Genomic DNA, 16,070 nt, shown 5'->3' on the forward strand with positions numbered 1-16,070 from the left:
ATATCACCCGCGGCAGAATTAAGGATACCTTTACCGCCTGAATCGAAAATTAAGAATTTAGAAAAAAGGAAGAACAATTCGAACGATCTTGTTGCGTTGAAAATGATACCGATTTTCCTCTTTCCTTAACTTCTGCAGATTCGGACGGTCAAGCGGATTCATATTTTCACAGGTATAAGTTTGTATGTAATTCGGGAGGAAAATCGTATGAAAAATATCGGAAGAGACGGATCGGGAGATGTAGGATTTCCGGGATACACCCTTGGCTGACTAAACCACCATACCTCTACGTATACGTACACAAGTTTTAAAAGGATTTCGGTCGAATCGAAGGGTCCAACACACATGCACACAAATCTGCCCGTACATATACGTATAGGTGTATAGGTATAAAAGTGTGGGTAAAAGGAGAAATTTGCTGATACCGCAAGATTTTAAGCCTGGCGGCGGCAGACGTCGTCCACGAACGGAACTAACGTAGGCGCTTTTTTTTTTTTATTTTCATCATCGTCTATTTCCTTTTCTCCTCGCTTGCGGGATAGAAGAGGAGGATGGGAATGGGGGTCGTTTTCTTGCTCCATTAAACACCGCGCGCTCCAGGCTCACCTCGACGACGAGGGCCTTTACACCGGCCGCAGCTTCGCTCCCGGGTAGGTAAACTCGGTCCTCCGAAAGCCATAGGAGCCTGGTGAAGGTCGGCTCGGCGCAGAACTCGACCATCACCTCGAGCGGCTGACCCTCGACCGCGGCGACCGCTTGAGTCGACGGCCGGACCGCTGGACCGCCTGAAATATAAAAGAAAATTCTTTTCCTCTGTTATGCTTCGGTGGAATCTCCTGCGGGATAAAGTAGAAACGTAATGCATTACGTAACAAGGGAATAAAGTCGGAGATTATTCCCGCGGTTTCGTTTTTCTCATATTTCCCGCAAGTGAGGGAAAAAAGTTGAGAGGGAATAATAATATGCTAATTTCGTCCCGCTTTTCAGGTCAACTAAGTTGATATTACGGTCGAGTCGGGAATAAACGTGAATAAACTAAATATATCATCCACGGTTATAAAAATTGGTTATAAAAAGATTTAAAACGTGCTCGCGTTATGTGAACAATGTTTTCCTCGCTGCTTCGTGACTTCAATCCCACAAAATTTTGATAGAGAGGGTTCATATTCTTAACACAATTGCACTGTATTTTAAAGGGGAATGAAAAAAAATGCTGGATCATTGAACGATTTAGCCGCCATTTTATGCTTAATTTTCAACCTCAAAGTTGAACAAAATCATTACGCATCGCAAGAAGATGAAACTATGTAAAGTATATTCCAAACGATCTTACAGCAGCTGTTCAAAGTTCACGGAGAGAAGAAAAAGAGAAGATTTTATTCGAAACTGTAGGGAAAGAGGGACACGTCAGGGTTTTTGATCAAAAATACCCACGTTAACGATATTATTTTGTTGTAAATGTAGCAAATTTTATTTTGCATACAATCATGATTTCCACTTATTCTACAGCAAATTCTACATTTCTCTTTTCCTGCAATTTCAACTAAAATCATCCCTTTCATTCTCTCCGTATTGGCTTAAAAATCAAGCGTTAAAAGATGACAGCAACCCTCAAATCGAGTTTATCCGATTATTCTTTTCCATCTCCTCCTCTTCTCAGCACGATAACTAAGATCCCCCACAACGTCTGTAGAATATGCACGAACCGTAAACCGAAGCACTTCGCCATAGGGGTAATAAATTCAAAAGCCATGATAATCATCGCCTGACCAAATGGAGCCTATATATTCTCTATATGTATACAGGGTTTGCGAAGTAAGAGAGATTGTTAAGTGATGGTGAGTTTGCCTCGGTCTAGTTCGTCGTCAATTCGCGAATGAACGTGCGGGAAAGCGAGACAGAGACGGAGACAGGAGGAAAGAGAGGGAGAGGGAGAGGGAGAGGGAGACAGAGTTAGTAGTTTGCGCTAATTGGTGCCAATTGGTGCCGACCCGTCTATCCGGGGCCCAGCTCTTGAATATTCGTCGTTGGCGTCGAGAGGGCATCTCCTGGGCGAGGAGAGAAGGAGAAGGAGGAGGAGCGTCGCTGGATCGAGAAATACGAGGACCTGCAAGTGTACTTCGTCCAACCGTCCGACGTCGATAATATAATATCCGCCGCCTGCACCCCGCGACGCCCCTTCGCAAAATACCAGAAACTTGGCCAAAGGTAGCGCGGCTATGCGCGCGGGGAATAACGATCTCGAAATACAATTTCCAAAGTGCATAGTGCTCGCGGCCACTCGAGGCACTTCCACTCCTCTCGTGCACACTGCGCGGTGTCAGCATCTGGGCTTCGTGAATACCTACCATGAATCAAATAACATTTCACCACTCTTTCGTAACGGACCCTCGGTGTCTTTTTCCGCCATTTTATTTTTCACTTTTCATAACCTTCAGGGTTATTAACGACATTGCAAATCCGTCTGCATTTACGCAATTCAGGGTACGCGCTAAATTTTAACGTTCGACGTTCGTTCGTTGTAACACGATTGGTCAAATTTCTCACTTCGACGAACGTCCGCAATGAATTTAGAATCAATTTCAAACACTACAGAATCACGAGATACGTATCACAGACCTTGACTCGAACTGTGTCCAAGGTGTGAATGTCCCGTTGAGTTTATCTTGCGGAATACTCGATGCAATTTATTTGCAACTATCCTAAGGGAAGATGGGGATAGGAGAAAATTTCGATTTCGATAAATCTGGCTGGTGCGTGCATTTATGCAGCTACGTGTACATACGGGAGGGTAGAAAGAGAGTGAAGAAAGCCTGGTTGAGATGGTAAATTTAAATTTATGGCAGAAATATGCCCCTCTCCTCCCCACCTGCCCCCGAAAAGCTTCGAGCTCGACTGCATGCCTATGTACGTACACACACGTACCTACGTATGCGATATAGGTATAGGTATACATAGGCCGAGGGAAAGCCCGCTCGAAATCTCCCTTCGCCAACGCGGCCAACGGCTCGAATAACAAATTTCCAGCTTCGGGGGGTGGCTGGGGAGAAAGGGAGGGGGCGACGATGGGATGGAGAAAGCTCGTTTGAGGGTGCGTCTCCCCTTTTGCCCGTCTTCCTAGCCTATCCGTCCTTCCCTCCGTCCCGCCTTTCTTCTTTCCTTCCTTCGTTGAACTGTCGATGAGAGACGCGCCCCGCCATCCGCGCGACCAACAACGCGTGTACAAGGGAAGAAAAAAAATACGGAATGGAAGAGGAAAAGAAAAAAAGAAAAAAAAAAAAAAAAGAAATGAGGGAGAGAAGGTAAGAAAAAACCCGAAGCACGTCTCCCGAGGGATGCCGGGGATATGAAGACGTCTTTGAGGAATATAGTCGCGAACAGTTCTGACGATTCTCACGGGTTTATACAAGTCAAGATGTCTGTGTGTGTCTCTCGGTGCGTAAATAGGTATACATACATACATATATATATATGTATATATGTGTATGTGTGTGTATGTACAGTATACGGAGAAGGGAGAAAATTATTTTTATTTTTTTTTTCGATTCCTATGTGTGATTTTTACCGTACGAATTTCTTTCCGGCGACGGGCACGTATGTTTCAGCGCGTCTGGAAAACTGCCAGAATTCCGCAGACCACCTCCGGTACACGAGTTTTGGGTTTGGTGGGTGGGTGTAACCCAAGTTGCTGCCGATGTTATATTACAACGCCCCGTGCAGAGGGCACATTTTTTTTCTAAACTTTCACTTTTAGCGGGTCGAAATCTACGATCCCACTTTTTGTGTATTTCTACATAAATACATGTACCTATGTATTATCCTTTCCGTTGCCTTATCGAAGAAACTCGACTCGACTGTATACGTGCAGCTTTTTTCGCCTGCAGTCGGTTGTACGTGAAAAAGGACTACGGATTGCAAAAACTTGACAAATAAAATATCGCCATTTCTAGAAAATATATATATATGTAATATATATACACCGATACTTACGCTTGTAAGATATGTTCCATAAATTCGACCGAAAAATACTATTTTTGTAAAATAAAGAGGAAAAATATTCCCTGAGGACAAGAAGAGAGAAAGTGGCTGAAGAGAAAAAAAAGGAGAACTTCTCTGGCTTCTTCTTTCCGCTGAATCTTATAGCTGATGGCCGCGTAAATCTTAGCCCGGACTTTATCGTTAGCTTATGTATGAAAATACAATAAAAATAAGAAAAGTAGCACAAGTTTTTTCTACTAGAAAACTCGATATTTGCCTGCGGAATTTTGCATATTACAAGCGGGTCGGAATTTACGGTTCCACGATTACAAACAAGTCTGGATCCTTTTGCTCTAGAACCTTCGTACGAACTTGAAGCTATAAAAGAACTTGAGATCAGAATTTTTTGTTATACCTACGAAATATTTTCATACAGACGGTATAGGTTGTTTTTTCGTCATGTTTGTCGAGTGGTTTCGTAATAAAGAGGCTTTGTTTGTTGCACGAGAGATATTTAATTACCCGAAATGAATCTTTTTCCTCTTTCAGGTATAATGAAAACGAGGATATGAATTTTGAATTTCGATCTGTCAATTTGAAGAGGTTTCATCGCAACGCGATACAAAAAATGACGACACAAGAAGAGGAGAAAAAAAAAAAAGAAATTCAACAACTTGGTAGCGAAATTGCGGCGCATATGTCGAAAGATAAACGTATCCTATGTTACATGCGGCACGTTCCGAAGAACTGGAATCGTTCCGTATGTAGGACGGATATAAAAGACAGGTTTAGGCGAGAGTAGAGGAAAAGTGAGGCAGCGGCGCGGGTCTGAGGAAATGGGTTTTCTTTTTATGGTAATTGTCGACGCTTCCTACGGGTCTAAACCTCAAATTTTATAGCAGTTGCTCGTCGGGGATCCCATGCCTACGGGTTGCCTACGGCACGGCGGCCCAATCCTCGCAGGGTTCCACGCCGAGAAAATTGGTATAGTTTTTACGAGGTCCGTAGAACGGCGCAGCGGGGTCGCTTGTTCTCTACCGATAATTTGTCTTGTTGTTTCGGAATCGCCGCTCCCCGGGGATCCGAAGCAACGGGGCGAGAACTTGACCGTTGAATTCTCGCTTCTCGCTTTTCCTCACCGCCTAACGGCAGGCAACCCGAAATACACGCGTGACTTTCCCGCGTCCCGACGTTAGGGTTGCATGCTTTCAGGCGGTTCGTTTAATTCGTTGCCACACGTCTTGTAATCTTTCCACGGTACAAAATTACAGGGATACGAAATGAATCGACGAATTTGTATGAACAAGGAGTGAAAATTGGCGGATATGGAATGAGAAAAATATCATCGAACCGAAGGTGGAAAAAGGTGCGAATACCGCGGTTGGCACGCGTATATTAATCATCGCGGTTCGATTCTCAGGGCGTTGCCCAAGGCGACGTGAAAAATCTAAAAATTTCTTAAAAACTTTTTCCCTCACCCCGCGCGTCGTGATCGTTATAACTCAGGTACCACAGCTCACTAACACCGGCAGATCGAGGGGAAGAGAGACGCCTGTGTCCAATATAAAAATTATCCGAAAACGGGGTGCACATCCATCTTCCTTCGGGATGAGCGTTCAAAGCGAACGGAAGGAACGGATCCGGATTTTCGGGAGCGAAGTTTGTCGCGGTTTGAAAGCCGCCCAACGCCTGCGCGATATAATTGGCAAAAATAGCCGTAAAAAATTTCCGTGTCGATATATAGAATTTTCCCAAACCTGAATATGATACGGAAAAAGATTGTGCAGATATAGCGATAATCTGGGTGTGAAAGATGAAGAAAAAACGTGACGGAGGTTAGTCGTTTCCGTGATGCGTGGAAATATATATACATATATACATATATATATATATTTTACAGCCGCGAGGAATGGAAGGGATGATTTTCTTTGCAACGACTCGAGGGTCGTTTATTTCCGAGAGGATGGATAGATATCGGATTTTTATTATGCCTTGGCCCGGTCAGGCCTTCGGGCAAATAAATAGTATTATATGCAGAGAGAGAAAGAGAAAGAGAGAAAAAAATATTTATTCAAAATATTCTGGAGCAATGTGCCCCGTAAGGACAACACTGATGTATTGACAACAGAAAAAAACATGTAACAAAGTATATAATATTTAAATCAAGTCTATGTTCATCAAAGGACGCTATGCTAATGAGGACAATACTACTAAAACTAGTCAATTACTAGCCAACGAACGGTAAGGAATAGAAAGAGCGACTGAGTTCAACTTCGCTTTTGCGCTTAAGAGCAACTAGGAAGTCGAGCAGTAGGTGCGAATGAATGCGTGGTATTATTGGAATATAGGTTTTAAATTTATTGATCGGTTTGAAAGGTGGATATTGAGTGACTTGGGATGAGCAGAACGAAGCGCGATCAAGGCTTTGTGAATGAGAGTAGATAAGATAGGTGTACCAGTTATTGACCTGTTTCGATTATATCTGTTCGATTCTTAGTTCTAATCTTACCAAATAATAAATTTTTAGCGTCTAGCAATTGGTTTTAATCATCGAGAAATTGACAATCAGTGAAGTCGATTTATAATTTTGCAAAATTAAAGGGTCAATAATTGGATCTGCATGTGAGTAACTGGTACCCTTGCCATAGTCAGTATCAGTCACTCTGAATTTTCAATTTCGGAAGTTTCATTTTTCCGTACCTCTAGATTCTGTGCTTTGGTCATTGGTAATGCCGACGGTTCTGATAATTTTTCGTATAAGAGAGCGTTCGGTTGAATAAAGTTTCGAGGAAAAGAGTTTTAAAATTCGTATCTCGATAATTTCGGCTTTCCGACCAATCGACGTTTTCGATCTTTCGGCATTTTGACCCGCATCCAAGCGTGCACGGTATGCGCGAGAGATTGTCAAGTCTAATGAAATTAAGAGGCCTCCAGATAAGAGGGACGAAGAATGAGCTGTGAGTGCGAAAAAAGGCAACTGAGCACGTAACACCTTTTTTCTCGGTCACGAATCACGGGGCGGAAAGTTCTTTTCGATTTGGTTCGGACGCGGGTTATAAATGGAGTTGTCGATATTATACGCGACGTGAATGAATGGCCGCGTCGAGCATTGTTTGGTTCGGACAGTCGCGGGGCGGAAGTAGGCTGGCAACCGGAACCGGAAACCAGACAACCCGACGCGAGTACGTCGCGAGTAGAATCGATAGCTCAGCCCGAGCTATTTCACACTTTTAAAAACTCCCGCCGCGTTATTTCTACGGTTAAATTTCCCGGCCAAATTTGCCCCTCGTCGACACCTGCGGGCAGCGATCCTCGAAATTCGGGACAGCCTTTTGGGACATTTGCTCGCGCTCGTTAGCCGCGGGCGAAAAAAAGCTTACAAGCAATTAACGAGTATTTTCAAAGCTCGGCGGAGCCGGCCCGAGCAGAATTTATGCCTCTTCCAAGATATTACGAGCCCGTTTTTAGGGTAGCAAAGCTGCCACGGGCAGAAGAGTTTTCAATATCGTAATGACCCGTGACAAGCGGGGGAAACAAGAGAACCGAATTGATTTTCACGTCACGCTCAGTTCTTTGGCAAAATTTTTACAAGTTACGCGCATTTGTATCAGAGGGATTCGAACATTTTCGTCTATTTTGTTTGCAATAAAAAATTCACGTTTCAGAATGGGAAAAAAATGTAAAGAAATATTTTTCACTCATCCGAAGTTGTTTTCTCCGCGTCACTTTGACGTCAACACATTTCTACCATAGATATGTATGTATTCGCACTGAGAGCATTGCGCGTCAAATCCTCAATTTATTCACCTATAAAATTTTCAAGCTACTGCCTCGTGTTACTTGTATTTGCGGTCGTGTTCTCAGCTCGTACTTGCGTCAAGCGAAAAAATTTCGCAGCGTAAAACTTGGTCAAGCAATCTCTGTGAAAGGAAGCCGAAAAGTCTTCACGTTAAAAGAATTCAAACGAAACTGTATAAACGCCGCTCGAACGAAATGGAGGAAAACAAGCAGTCTCATTTTGTGCGAATATTTCAAACGATGAGATCAAAGAACAAACAGCTTCTTCTCGTTCTTAAAGAACGATCGATTTCCCGTAACAACGCGGTGTGATCCAACCAGCAAATAATCGCAAGACAAAAAAAAAAAAAAATAAAGGAGTAGAAAAAAAGGCCAACACGTGGTTAGGCAGATATACCAATGAAAAAATGAGAACCGCGACCCTTTGCAAATCACAGAGACGTGACAATTTCTGATTAAAGGTGTGACGGTGACGAAAACGGCGACAATAATGATAATAAAAATAAAATAGAACAACATCACGTTGGCGCAGGGATAATAATCATAACAATAACAACAGTGAACACAGCATGGGGGGGAGGGAGGAAAAGCAATTACGCCGTCGCCTATGAGAGAGGAGGTGTGATCGCTGGCTTCCAGGGGTTGAGAAAAGAGGAAACCTCGTACACGCACACATCCCGTATCCATGAGACGCAGGTTGGGTATATTTGCGAACGAAGCAAGCAAGCAAGCAAGCAAGGTGGGAAAGGAAAGGAAAGGAAGGAAGGAAAGATGAAAGGGGAGGGGGGGGGGATGGGGGGTTGCAAGAAAGAGCGAGGGAAAACCGGAGGTTAGGCCCTTCGGGAGCACTTGGAAGCGTCGTCCTTCGCCCGCGCTAGATAAGCAAAAGTCGACCAGCGTACAAATAAAGAACCTGCCGGGGATACAGCGGGGGGTGGGGGAGGGGGGGGGATGGTAAAGGGGGCGAGGGAAGGTGGTAGGCAATCTTCCGTCCGGCCCCCTCGCGGCCTTCATCCTCTGCCAAAATATCAAATGTCAGAAATCAGCTCTCAAGGGAGGCGGTGACGCGAGAAGACGAGGAGTAGAAACGGTAACGAGATTGTAACGAGAAGAGTCTTTCTCTCCCCCCCCCCCCCCCCCCCCACTCACCCCTCTCCCCTTTTTACCCTCCGGTTCTTTCATTCAATTTTTTCCTCACCATTTTCCGCTCTGCCCAGCCAAACTGGCGTGTTATAATTACCGCCGGATATTTTCACCCCGGCTTGCATGACGGCACAAGGCCATTTCCAGGCCTCCATCCTTCTTCCTGGAGGGAGGGGGTGAAGGTGAAGGTGGAAAAACTGAACGAGCGAAGCAAGAGAAGGTAGAAGAGAGGATAAAGGGGCTACGGGGTAGGAAAAGGTGCCTAGCCCCGGGTTAAGCACGTAGAGGAAATAAAGTGGGTGCGGAGCACCGAGATAGTCTCAATAAAACCGGCCCTTGGGTCTCCGTCGGGTGGCCGGGGAGATGCGGGGGGTGCTGGTGGTTCCTGCGGGATCCGCTAACGCTGAACGGTATAGTGGAAAGCCGAACGCGAAACGAAGGCGAAGGCGAAGGCGAAGACTGTTCGGGGTTTTGGATCTGCAAGAAGAAGGGGGGGGGGGAGGGGGGGGGGAGGGAGGGGGCTGCCCGCAACTGCCGCAAATCCCGGCGAATAAATATATACAGGAGAGCCGGCGTGCAACGCCGACCGGATCATCCCCCTCCCCCGCCCCCTCGCGCCGTTTCCACCTACCGGTACTCCACCCCCGTAGTACCGCGATTCAAACTCACCCCGTAGCTCCATCGAGCCTTGCCCAACTTCAGGGCGAACTTTGATCAGAATAATTTATCCCCCCAAATGGGAGACGGCGCTACACGTAAGACTGGTGGGGCTTCCACTTTCCGTCGGCGTTCGCGTTATATCCCGATAATGGACGCGGGCAATAACCGGAAAACCAGGGGCGAAGGGGTGTGGGAGAGGGAGGGGCAACAGCGAACAGGGGGCACAATCATTGTCTATAAATCGGATCCCAATTCATTTTCAGACGAGCAAAGTACCGCATAAAATTTTCACGCTGTATACTCGTTCGCGATGTTCTCCAGGAATCAATGGGAGTTTAATGTAGATACGGGTGACTTGAAAAAAAAGGAAAGGAAAAAAAAAAACGAAGCGATATACGGAAGTCGTACAATTTCAAATAGTCGAAGAGTTCGTATTTACAATTCCGATTACTGCACAAGACGTTACATGATGATTCCCTGCAAATTCCTGCAGACATATTTTATTCGCTAATAATTTTTTTTTTTTTTATCTTTTCCAAGTTTCTCAATAAATGTTGTTACAAAGGGTTGAATCAGTCGTTTTGCTGCCTTTTTTCTTGTCCAGTAGTCGTCTTGGATAAAAGACGCTGAAGAGCTTTCAAATGTTACAAAACGAATAAGGTTGCTGCGTCAAGTAAACTTATTGTAAAGACAGTCTTGTTTATGACTTCTGTCGAGAAACACGTATCCACCAATAAATCATTTTCATTCTAGAATTTGTTTGCGCCTGTTGGATAATGTCTTACCGCTCAACGATCCCAGTTATTTTATTCCGTAAAGCAAAATCGTTACAAAATACACACAACACGTTTTCTGTTTATCACTCATCACGTAAATACAGCCGATTCCACACCGTCATCGCAAGACTAAAATATCTCGAGACAATCGCGATCAAGATCGGAACAGAGTTTTAAATCGCGCGCCATCCGCATCGGCGGCGTGACGTCATACGCCACGAGCGAATGGCCAGAGCTGGCGGTTTAATCAAGTATGCGGCGGTAAGCGGTAACGAGATTTGAATTTCGCGTACATGCCTTATTACAAGCTCGCAACGTTGGGTCGTAAAACTGCTTGTTACGCGTATCACGGCCCCTTATAGTATAACCGCGCGCGGAGTGTATGCATAAAGTAGGCGAGATTAGTCGGGTGAATCCTTATCTCGAGCAAAAGTATATATACGTAGATACACACACACGTACGTAGGGAGCGTGGGCGGCCACCGGAAGTTTAGGGCGTGTGTTCTTCGAATATATCAGGCTCACCTTCAACCCGAGGGTCGTACATATGACGTAAGACGGTGCATACCCGGCGGCCTCTTTTATACTAAATTTGGGATTTAACCCGGCACGCCAGTAACGGGAAATGGTAGGCAGATACTCCTTCGTTCTCAGGCGTACGTCGAGCGCGCATACTGGGAAAAAACGCACACTGACGAGCTGACACGCCGACACACTGAAATACGAAGAGAGTACGGTACCTCGGATATTTACGACCCGCCTCAAGGATCGCCTCACATCGAAAATATTGTCCGGATAAGAAGAGAATGTCCCCGGCATCCCTTGCACCCGCCTACGATACTCGGTCTCGTTCCCTTAGCCCCGCGTCTTGCTCACATTCTCTCAAGACGGAGGCTGAGCCGAGTGAGAGCGTAAAAACGAAACGCGTAATAAAAGTACGACGGACAAGGAGAGATACATACGCATATATATGTGTACAGACATATATAACAGGGTTACGTGAGCTACGAAATGAGGCCTTGGAAAGAATGTTTCTGCTGTTTTTCAGAATTTTTAAGTCGAAATAAGGGATATACTTTTATTTTCATTCTCTTTTTGCTTTCTCATTTTTATGCATAATACGTATAAAGGAGATAGGAGAGAGAAAAAGTCGTTATTTTCATTCCTTGAAAACCCTGTCGTGGGTGAGTGAGAGACGTCGAATCGAGCTTCTCTCGTCTCATCTTTTCTGACATCGTATCCTATTTTCACCCTACCCTCGCCGTCACATACGTCTTGCTTTTTCAACACCTGTAACCCATGTAGGTCACGCAAGCAGCATCGTTCGATGCCTAAAATGTCAGCGACATTTCTATGTGTATATATCAAAATTCAAAGTATGAAGGCATTGCGGCATGAAATTTAATTTAGAATAAGAACAAGAAGAACAAGAGCGCGTTTAAAAATGGAATATAATCAAGTGGTGAAAAAAAATTTCTACCCATTCCTAATACACAGCCCTTGCAAATCTACCCCCCCCCCCCCCCCCCCCCCCCCCCCGAATACAAAATGAAAATCAGTTATTATATTCCTTTCGCTTATGGTGACCCTAGCTATTGATGTCAACTATAAAAAAAAGTTTAATAAACTAAACAAATTGAACTATTGTAATAATCAAAAACTATATTATACCGACAATCAAAGGTATTATCACACTAAACATCAATATTATTTGCGAACCTGTAAACTGAATTTTCTAATAATTTCAATAATAATATTTTTGAACCGTTCCAGCAAAGCTACCAATTTTGATTATGATCAGTTTGTTTTTCCGCTACCCCCAACAACAAAAGACAACATTTTTCCCCTTGGTCCGACACATTTAGTTTTACGAATTTGTTCTTTTCCCGCATATTTCATCCCGCTGTTACACTCGCATGAAATTCATTTAGACCGTGTTTAGACCCCCGTAAGACGCACGTGTGCGAACGGTATTACCGTCAGGCTTGGAGGCAGGCGTACCCTGGTCATAACCAAGGGGTGCAAACTGTTATCGAGAGGGAGGCGAAGCAGGGGAGAAAACGGTGCGGAACGTGGATCAGGAAGGCAGAAAAGTAAACTCGGATGGAAAATGATTCGACGGTGTAAATGTTTGCCCGTAGCTGCTACCGTATAGGTATGCATACATCTGCCGTCGGGACGTCGAGGCGGTAAAATGTATCACGTGTACACCCTCCCACCCCCTCGCCCCAAACCTCACCTAACCTCACCTCTCATCTCATCTAACACCCGCTGTCTGAATACGGAGGTACTGTATTGGCCAAATTCGCGAATATCCATACGTTAGCATAACTTCGAGGTTACATACGTGAACATACGCGAACGTACTTGTATGCGACATTCCGTGCAGCGAATCGACTTGGCGAGCTTTTTCTACCTTCTTACAAAATTGAATATATTTTTCGGCTTTACCGAGAGAAATATTGAAGTAGGTATTATAATACAAGATGTATACGATTTATTATAAAAAGGTGAAATTTGTTTCGTTAACGTGTTTTTGAAGTGATATTTTACCGCGTTTGAGAAAAGTTGTATTTCAAATCAGGTTCGACGTATCTTGAATTGCGATCAAACGAAGTCGAATGTGATTCAAGATTGAAGGAACAATTTTTATTTTATAAAACGTTCGAACTTTCATTTTCGTAAATCGATCATTTTCAAATTGCTCGGTAAATAAGAGAAAAAATTACCGCATCGTGGAACGTGGCTTTGAAAGTGACGACAGGTCCGACAAAAGGATTTCCTCACTGCGTTTGTGAAGAATTTTCAAATATTTTTACAACGTATAAACCATTCTATAAATAAAAAAACTCGAAACAAAATTTGAGAAATTTAAAGGTGCTGGTGAAAAAATTTGGATAATCCGTACAATTGCTTCTTCTCTTTTTTTCTTTTTCTATTATATCCCTGCCAGCATTGGTGGGTGTTTGATTATTGAATGATAGAAAAATGATATTACCTCGATAAGATGTAAGATCAAGGGAATAAAGTGGAGGCGAACTTGAACAGGAAACTGTAAAATGGCGTGTCTGAAACTGTTCGCGGTGAAACACTTTGCGGTCTGTGCGAGGGTGCAGAGGGTGATCAAAACCGACGGTTGTGTCACCCGGGGTTTCGGTAGGGCGACGGTGGTTTTAACCGAAGATTCGGCTAAGAAGAAGAAGAAGAAGAAGAAGAAGAAGAAGAAGAAGACGACGAGGAGAAGAGGAACCGAGCCGAGAAGCGAGCAGCAAAACGGAGGGCATTGGGGGTGAAGGTGGTGGATGTTGGGTAGGATCCGTTTCGAGTTTGTAGGTGGGTCCTCAACCGGGAAACTCATGTTTAAAATTTGCATAAAACTGCATCGGTGTATGTAGGTAGGCGGGGATGGTCGTGAGTCGCGGATAAGGAAGAAGAGGAGGAGGAGGAGGAGGAGGAGGAGAATAAGGAGAATGAGAAGCGGATGGGAGGGGATGTAAATTGTCGAGGTACACTGCACGTATGCACCGCAGGCGATGCTCTTCAAAGTATGGGATATTTCCCGTAGCCTTCATCCGCGATCCTTTCCTTCCTCTTATGACTTTCAGCCTTTTAGCGAGATGCGCGGACGATATGAAAGCGATCGCCACGACGACCTGGAACCAGCTCCTGCGAGGAGTCCTTATTTTTATCCAAGGTTTACGACAAGGTTTACGAAGATCCGAGCGACACGGCGACTGGTTCGAAGCTTTTTCTTTTTGAAAAGTTCCGAAAGCGACCAATTTCGGGGATTCTTAGTCGGCGAAATTTGAAGTAAAGTTGTCGAACTTTGACGAAATGTCAAAGTTTCGAATGGGCGAAAGTGAGAAAATTTCGAAATCTGAAACATCGAAATTCCGAATGATCCAAGATTTTCATCACCTTGAGCTTTCTTTCTTTTGAATTTTCGTTACCTTTACTTCAAGAATCCTGGTCATTCTGATTTTTCACACCGACTAGTTGGGTAAACTACGCTGTGTAAGTATATTTCATTTTTTGGAATATCACTCTATCGAAACTTTGTTTTTCGGAACTTTCCTCTGCCGTAACTTGAATCTTCGGAACTTTGTTGTTTTCACAAAGTTTGTTCTCTTTACTTCAAATTTCGCCGCAAAGTAATACGAGATTAGGCGCTTTCGGAAGTTACACTTTGCCCCATTTTGTCGTTATATTCCGTGCGGTAAGTTCGGTTATCACGCAAGCTGCGTGTAATTATCGCGCGAGAGAAAGAAAAAAAAAAACTGCCGACGCTCGATTTCGTTCATACCCCATTATCGAAATGGTATTCGTTTCACACGCGAAATATCGAAGCGAATAATTTCAAAACGTTAATTTGTACGCTTGATCGTTAAAAGCAAGCGAGTCCAAGGAAGTAAGAAAAGAAAAACATATCGTTCATTTCCCTCTGGCATCCTTATTCCCCAAAATTATCCCGAAAGCCCCGTTAACTCGAGCTTCTCTTTTTCCATCCCCTCCACCTCACCTCACCGCCCCAACCCCACTTCTCTATTCTCTCTTTTTCACTCTCGACCCTCCGCCGCGTGTTTAATTTTCTCCTTGTTTTCACCGCAAATACACCTGTCCAAATTACATTTACGAACCGGTTAGATAATTACATTATTACCACGAACCGCGTCACGGGGAGAATATACCGTGTTACAGATTCGGTAGTCGGTTCTTCTTCTTCTTCTTCTTTCTTTCCTTTCATTCGTTTCTCCTTCTCCTGGATCTTTGATCTCACGTATAAGAGGAAACGTTTCAGTTTCCGTAAACTACGTGTGAAATTTTTTTTCACTGCTTTTTTATCCCTAAATCTTCAAATTTACCCGACAGTGTTATATTTTCTTCCGCATATTTGAGAAACGATGTAGCGCAAAGCGAGGAGAAAAAAGAAAGGAAAGAAAAGAAATTGATTTATAAATAAATAAATAAATAAATGAATAAATAAATAAAGAATAAAGATGGAGGAGGGAACTAGAGAAGCCACGTGTTTTTACTAAGCGTGAATTATACGAACGCGTTTCTACGTCGGAAACTGGGGATACAAATTGATTTACGAGCACCGGGTCGCAGCGTGCATATCTAATATTCCGAGCGTCGTTCGATATTCTTCACCACCTCGCCCCTCCTCTTAATCGTCGAGTGACGTTGCGGCGAAGAAGAAACTGGAAGAAGGTTTTACCCGCCGGGGTTTTGGGGATGCAGCAACGGGCACAGAACAGACGTGCGAGAGGAAGGGCTGATTAATCTGTTTCTTATGCCCGGCAAGAAGCTTCCGCAAGCACGGTTCACCGGAAACCACACCGGCCTAGCCTCGCGGGCGCCGTTGGTGAACCCTTTCTTATCAATTAAACGATCCCCCGCCGCGCCTTTAATATATGGATCAGTGGGAAACCGCCCACAGTTGCCCGAAGCGCGGGCACCTTTTTAAGAACAATAATTACGCTGCGAGAAGCCGAATGAAAACTTGCGAGTCGCCCCAAGTTCGTACCGCGTACCTAATCGCGGATAATAAAACAACAAATTGTCAAGTGGCATCTTCGATTAATCTCAGCGGTATAAAAACTGAGGAGCTCTGTGTACGGCTTCCAAAATTTCATACCAATTTTTCGGCAAGAATTTTTTTTAATCGGTACCTGTGTTCGATTATTCTCGAAACAAAAAAAAACGAAATTTCAG

General features: G+C 44.2%; 1 protein-coding gene across 3 annotated transcripts in view; it reads right to left on the minus strand.

The window, feature by feature from the left end:
* The window catches only part of LOC124186052 (hemicentin-2), a 165,916-nt gene that overhangs the window by 17,746 nt on the left and 132,100 nt on the right, over positions 1-16,070 (minus strand). For all 3 annotated transcript variants that reach the window (XM_046577402.1, XM_046577403.1, XM_046577401.1), the window contains exon 9: positions 607-785. In XM_046577402.1, coding sequence (XP_046433358.1) covers positions 607-785 — 179 coding nt within the window. The remainder of the gene's footprint in view (positions 1-606; positions 786-16,070) is intronic.

Source organism: Neodiprion fabricii, chromosome 7 (genome assembly GCF_021155785.1).
Source record: "Neodiprion fabricii isolate iyNeoFabr1 chromosome 7, iyNeoFabr1.1, whole genome shotgun sequence".
Taxonomy (NCBI): Eukaryota; Metazoa; Arthropoda; class Insecta; order Hymenoptera; family Diprionidae; genus Neodiprion; species Neodiprion fabricii.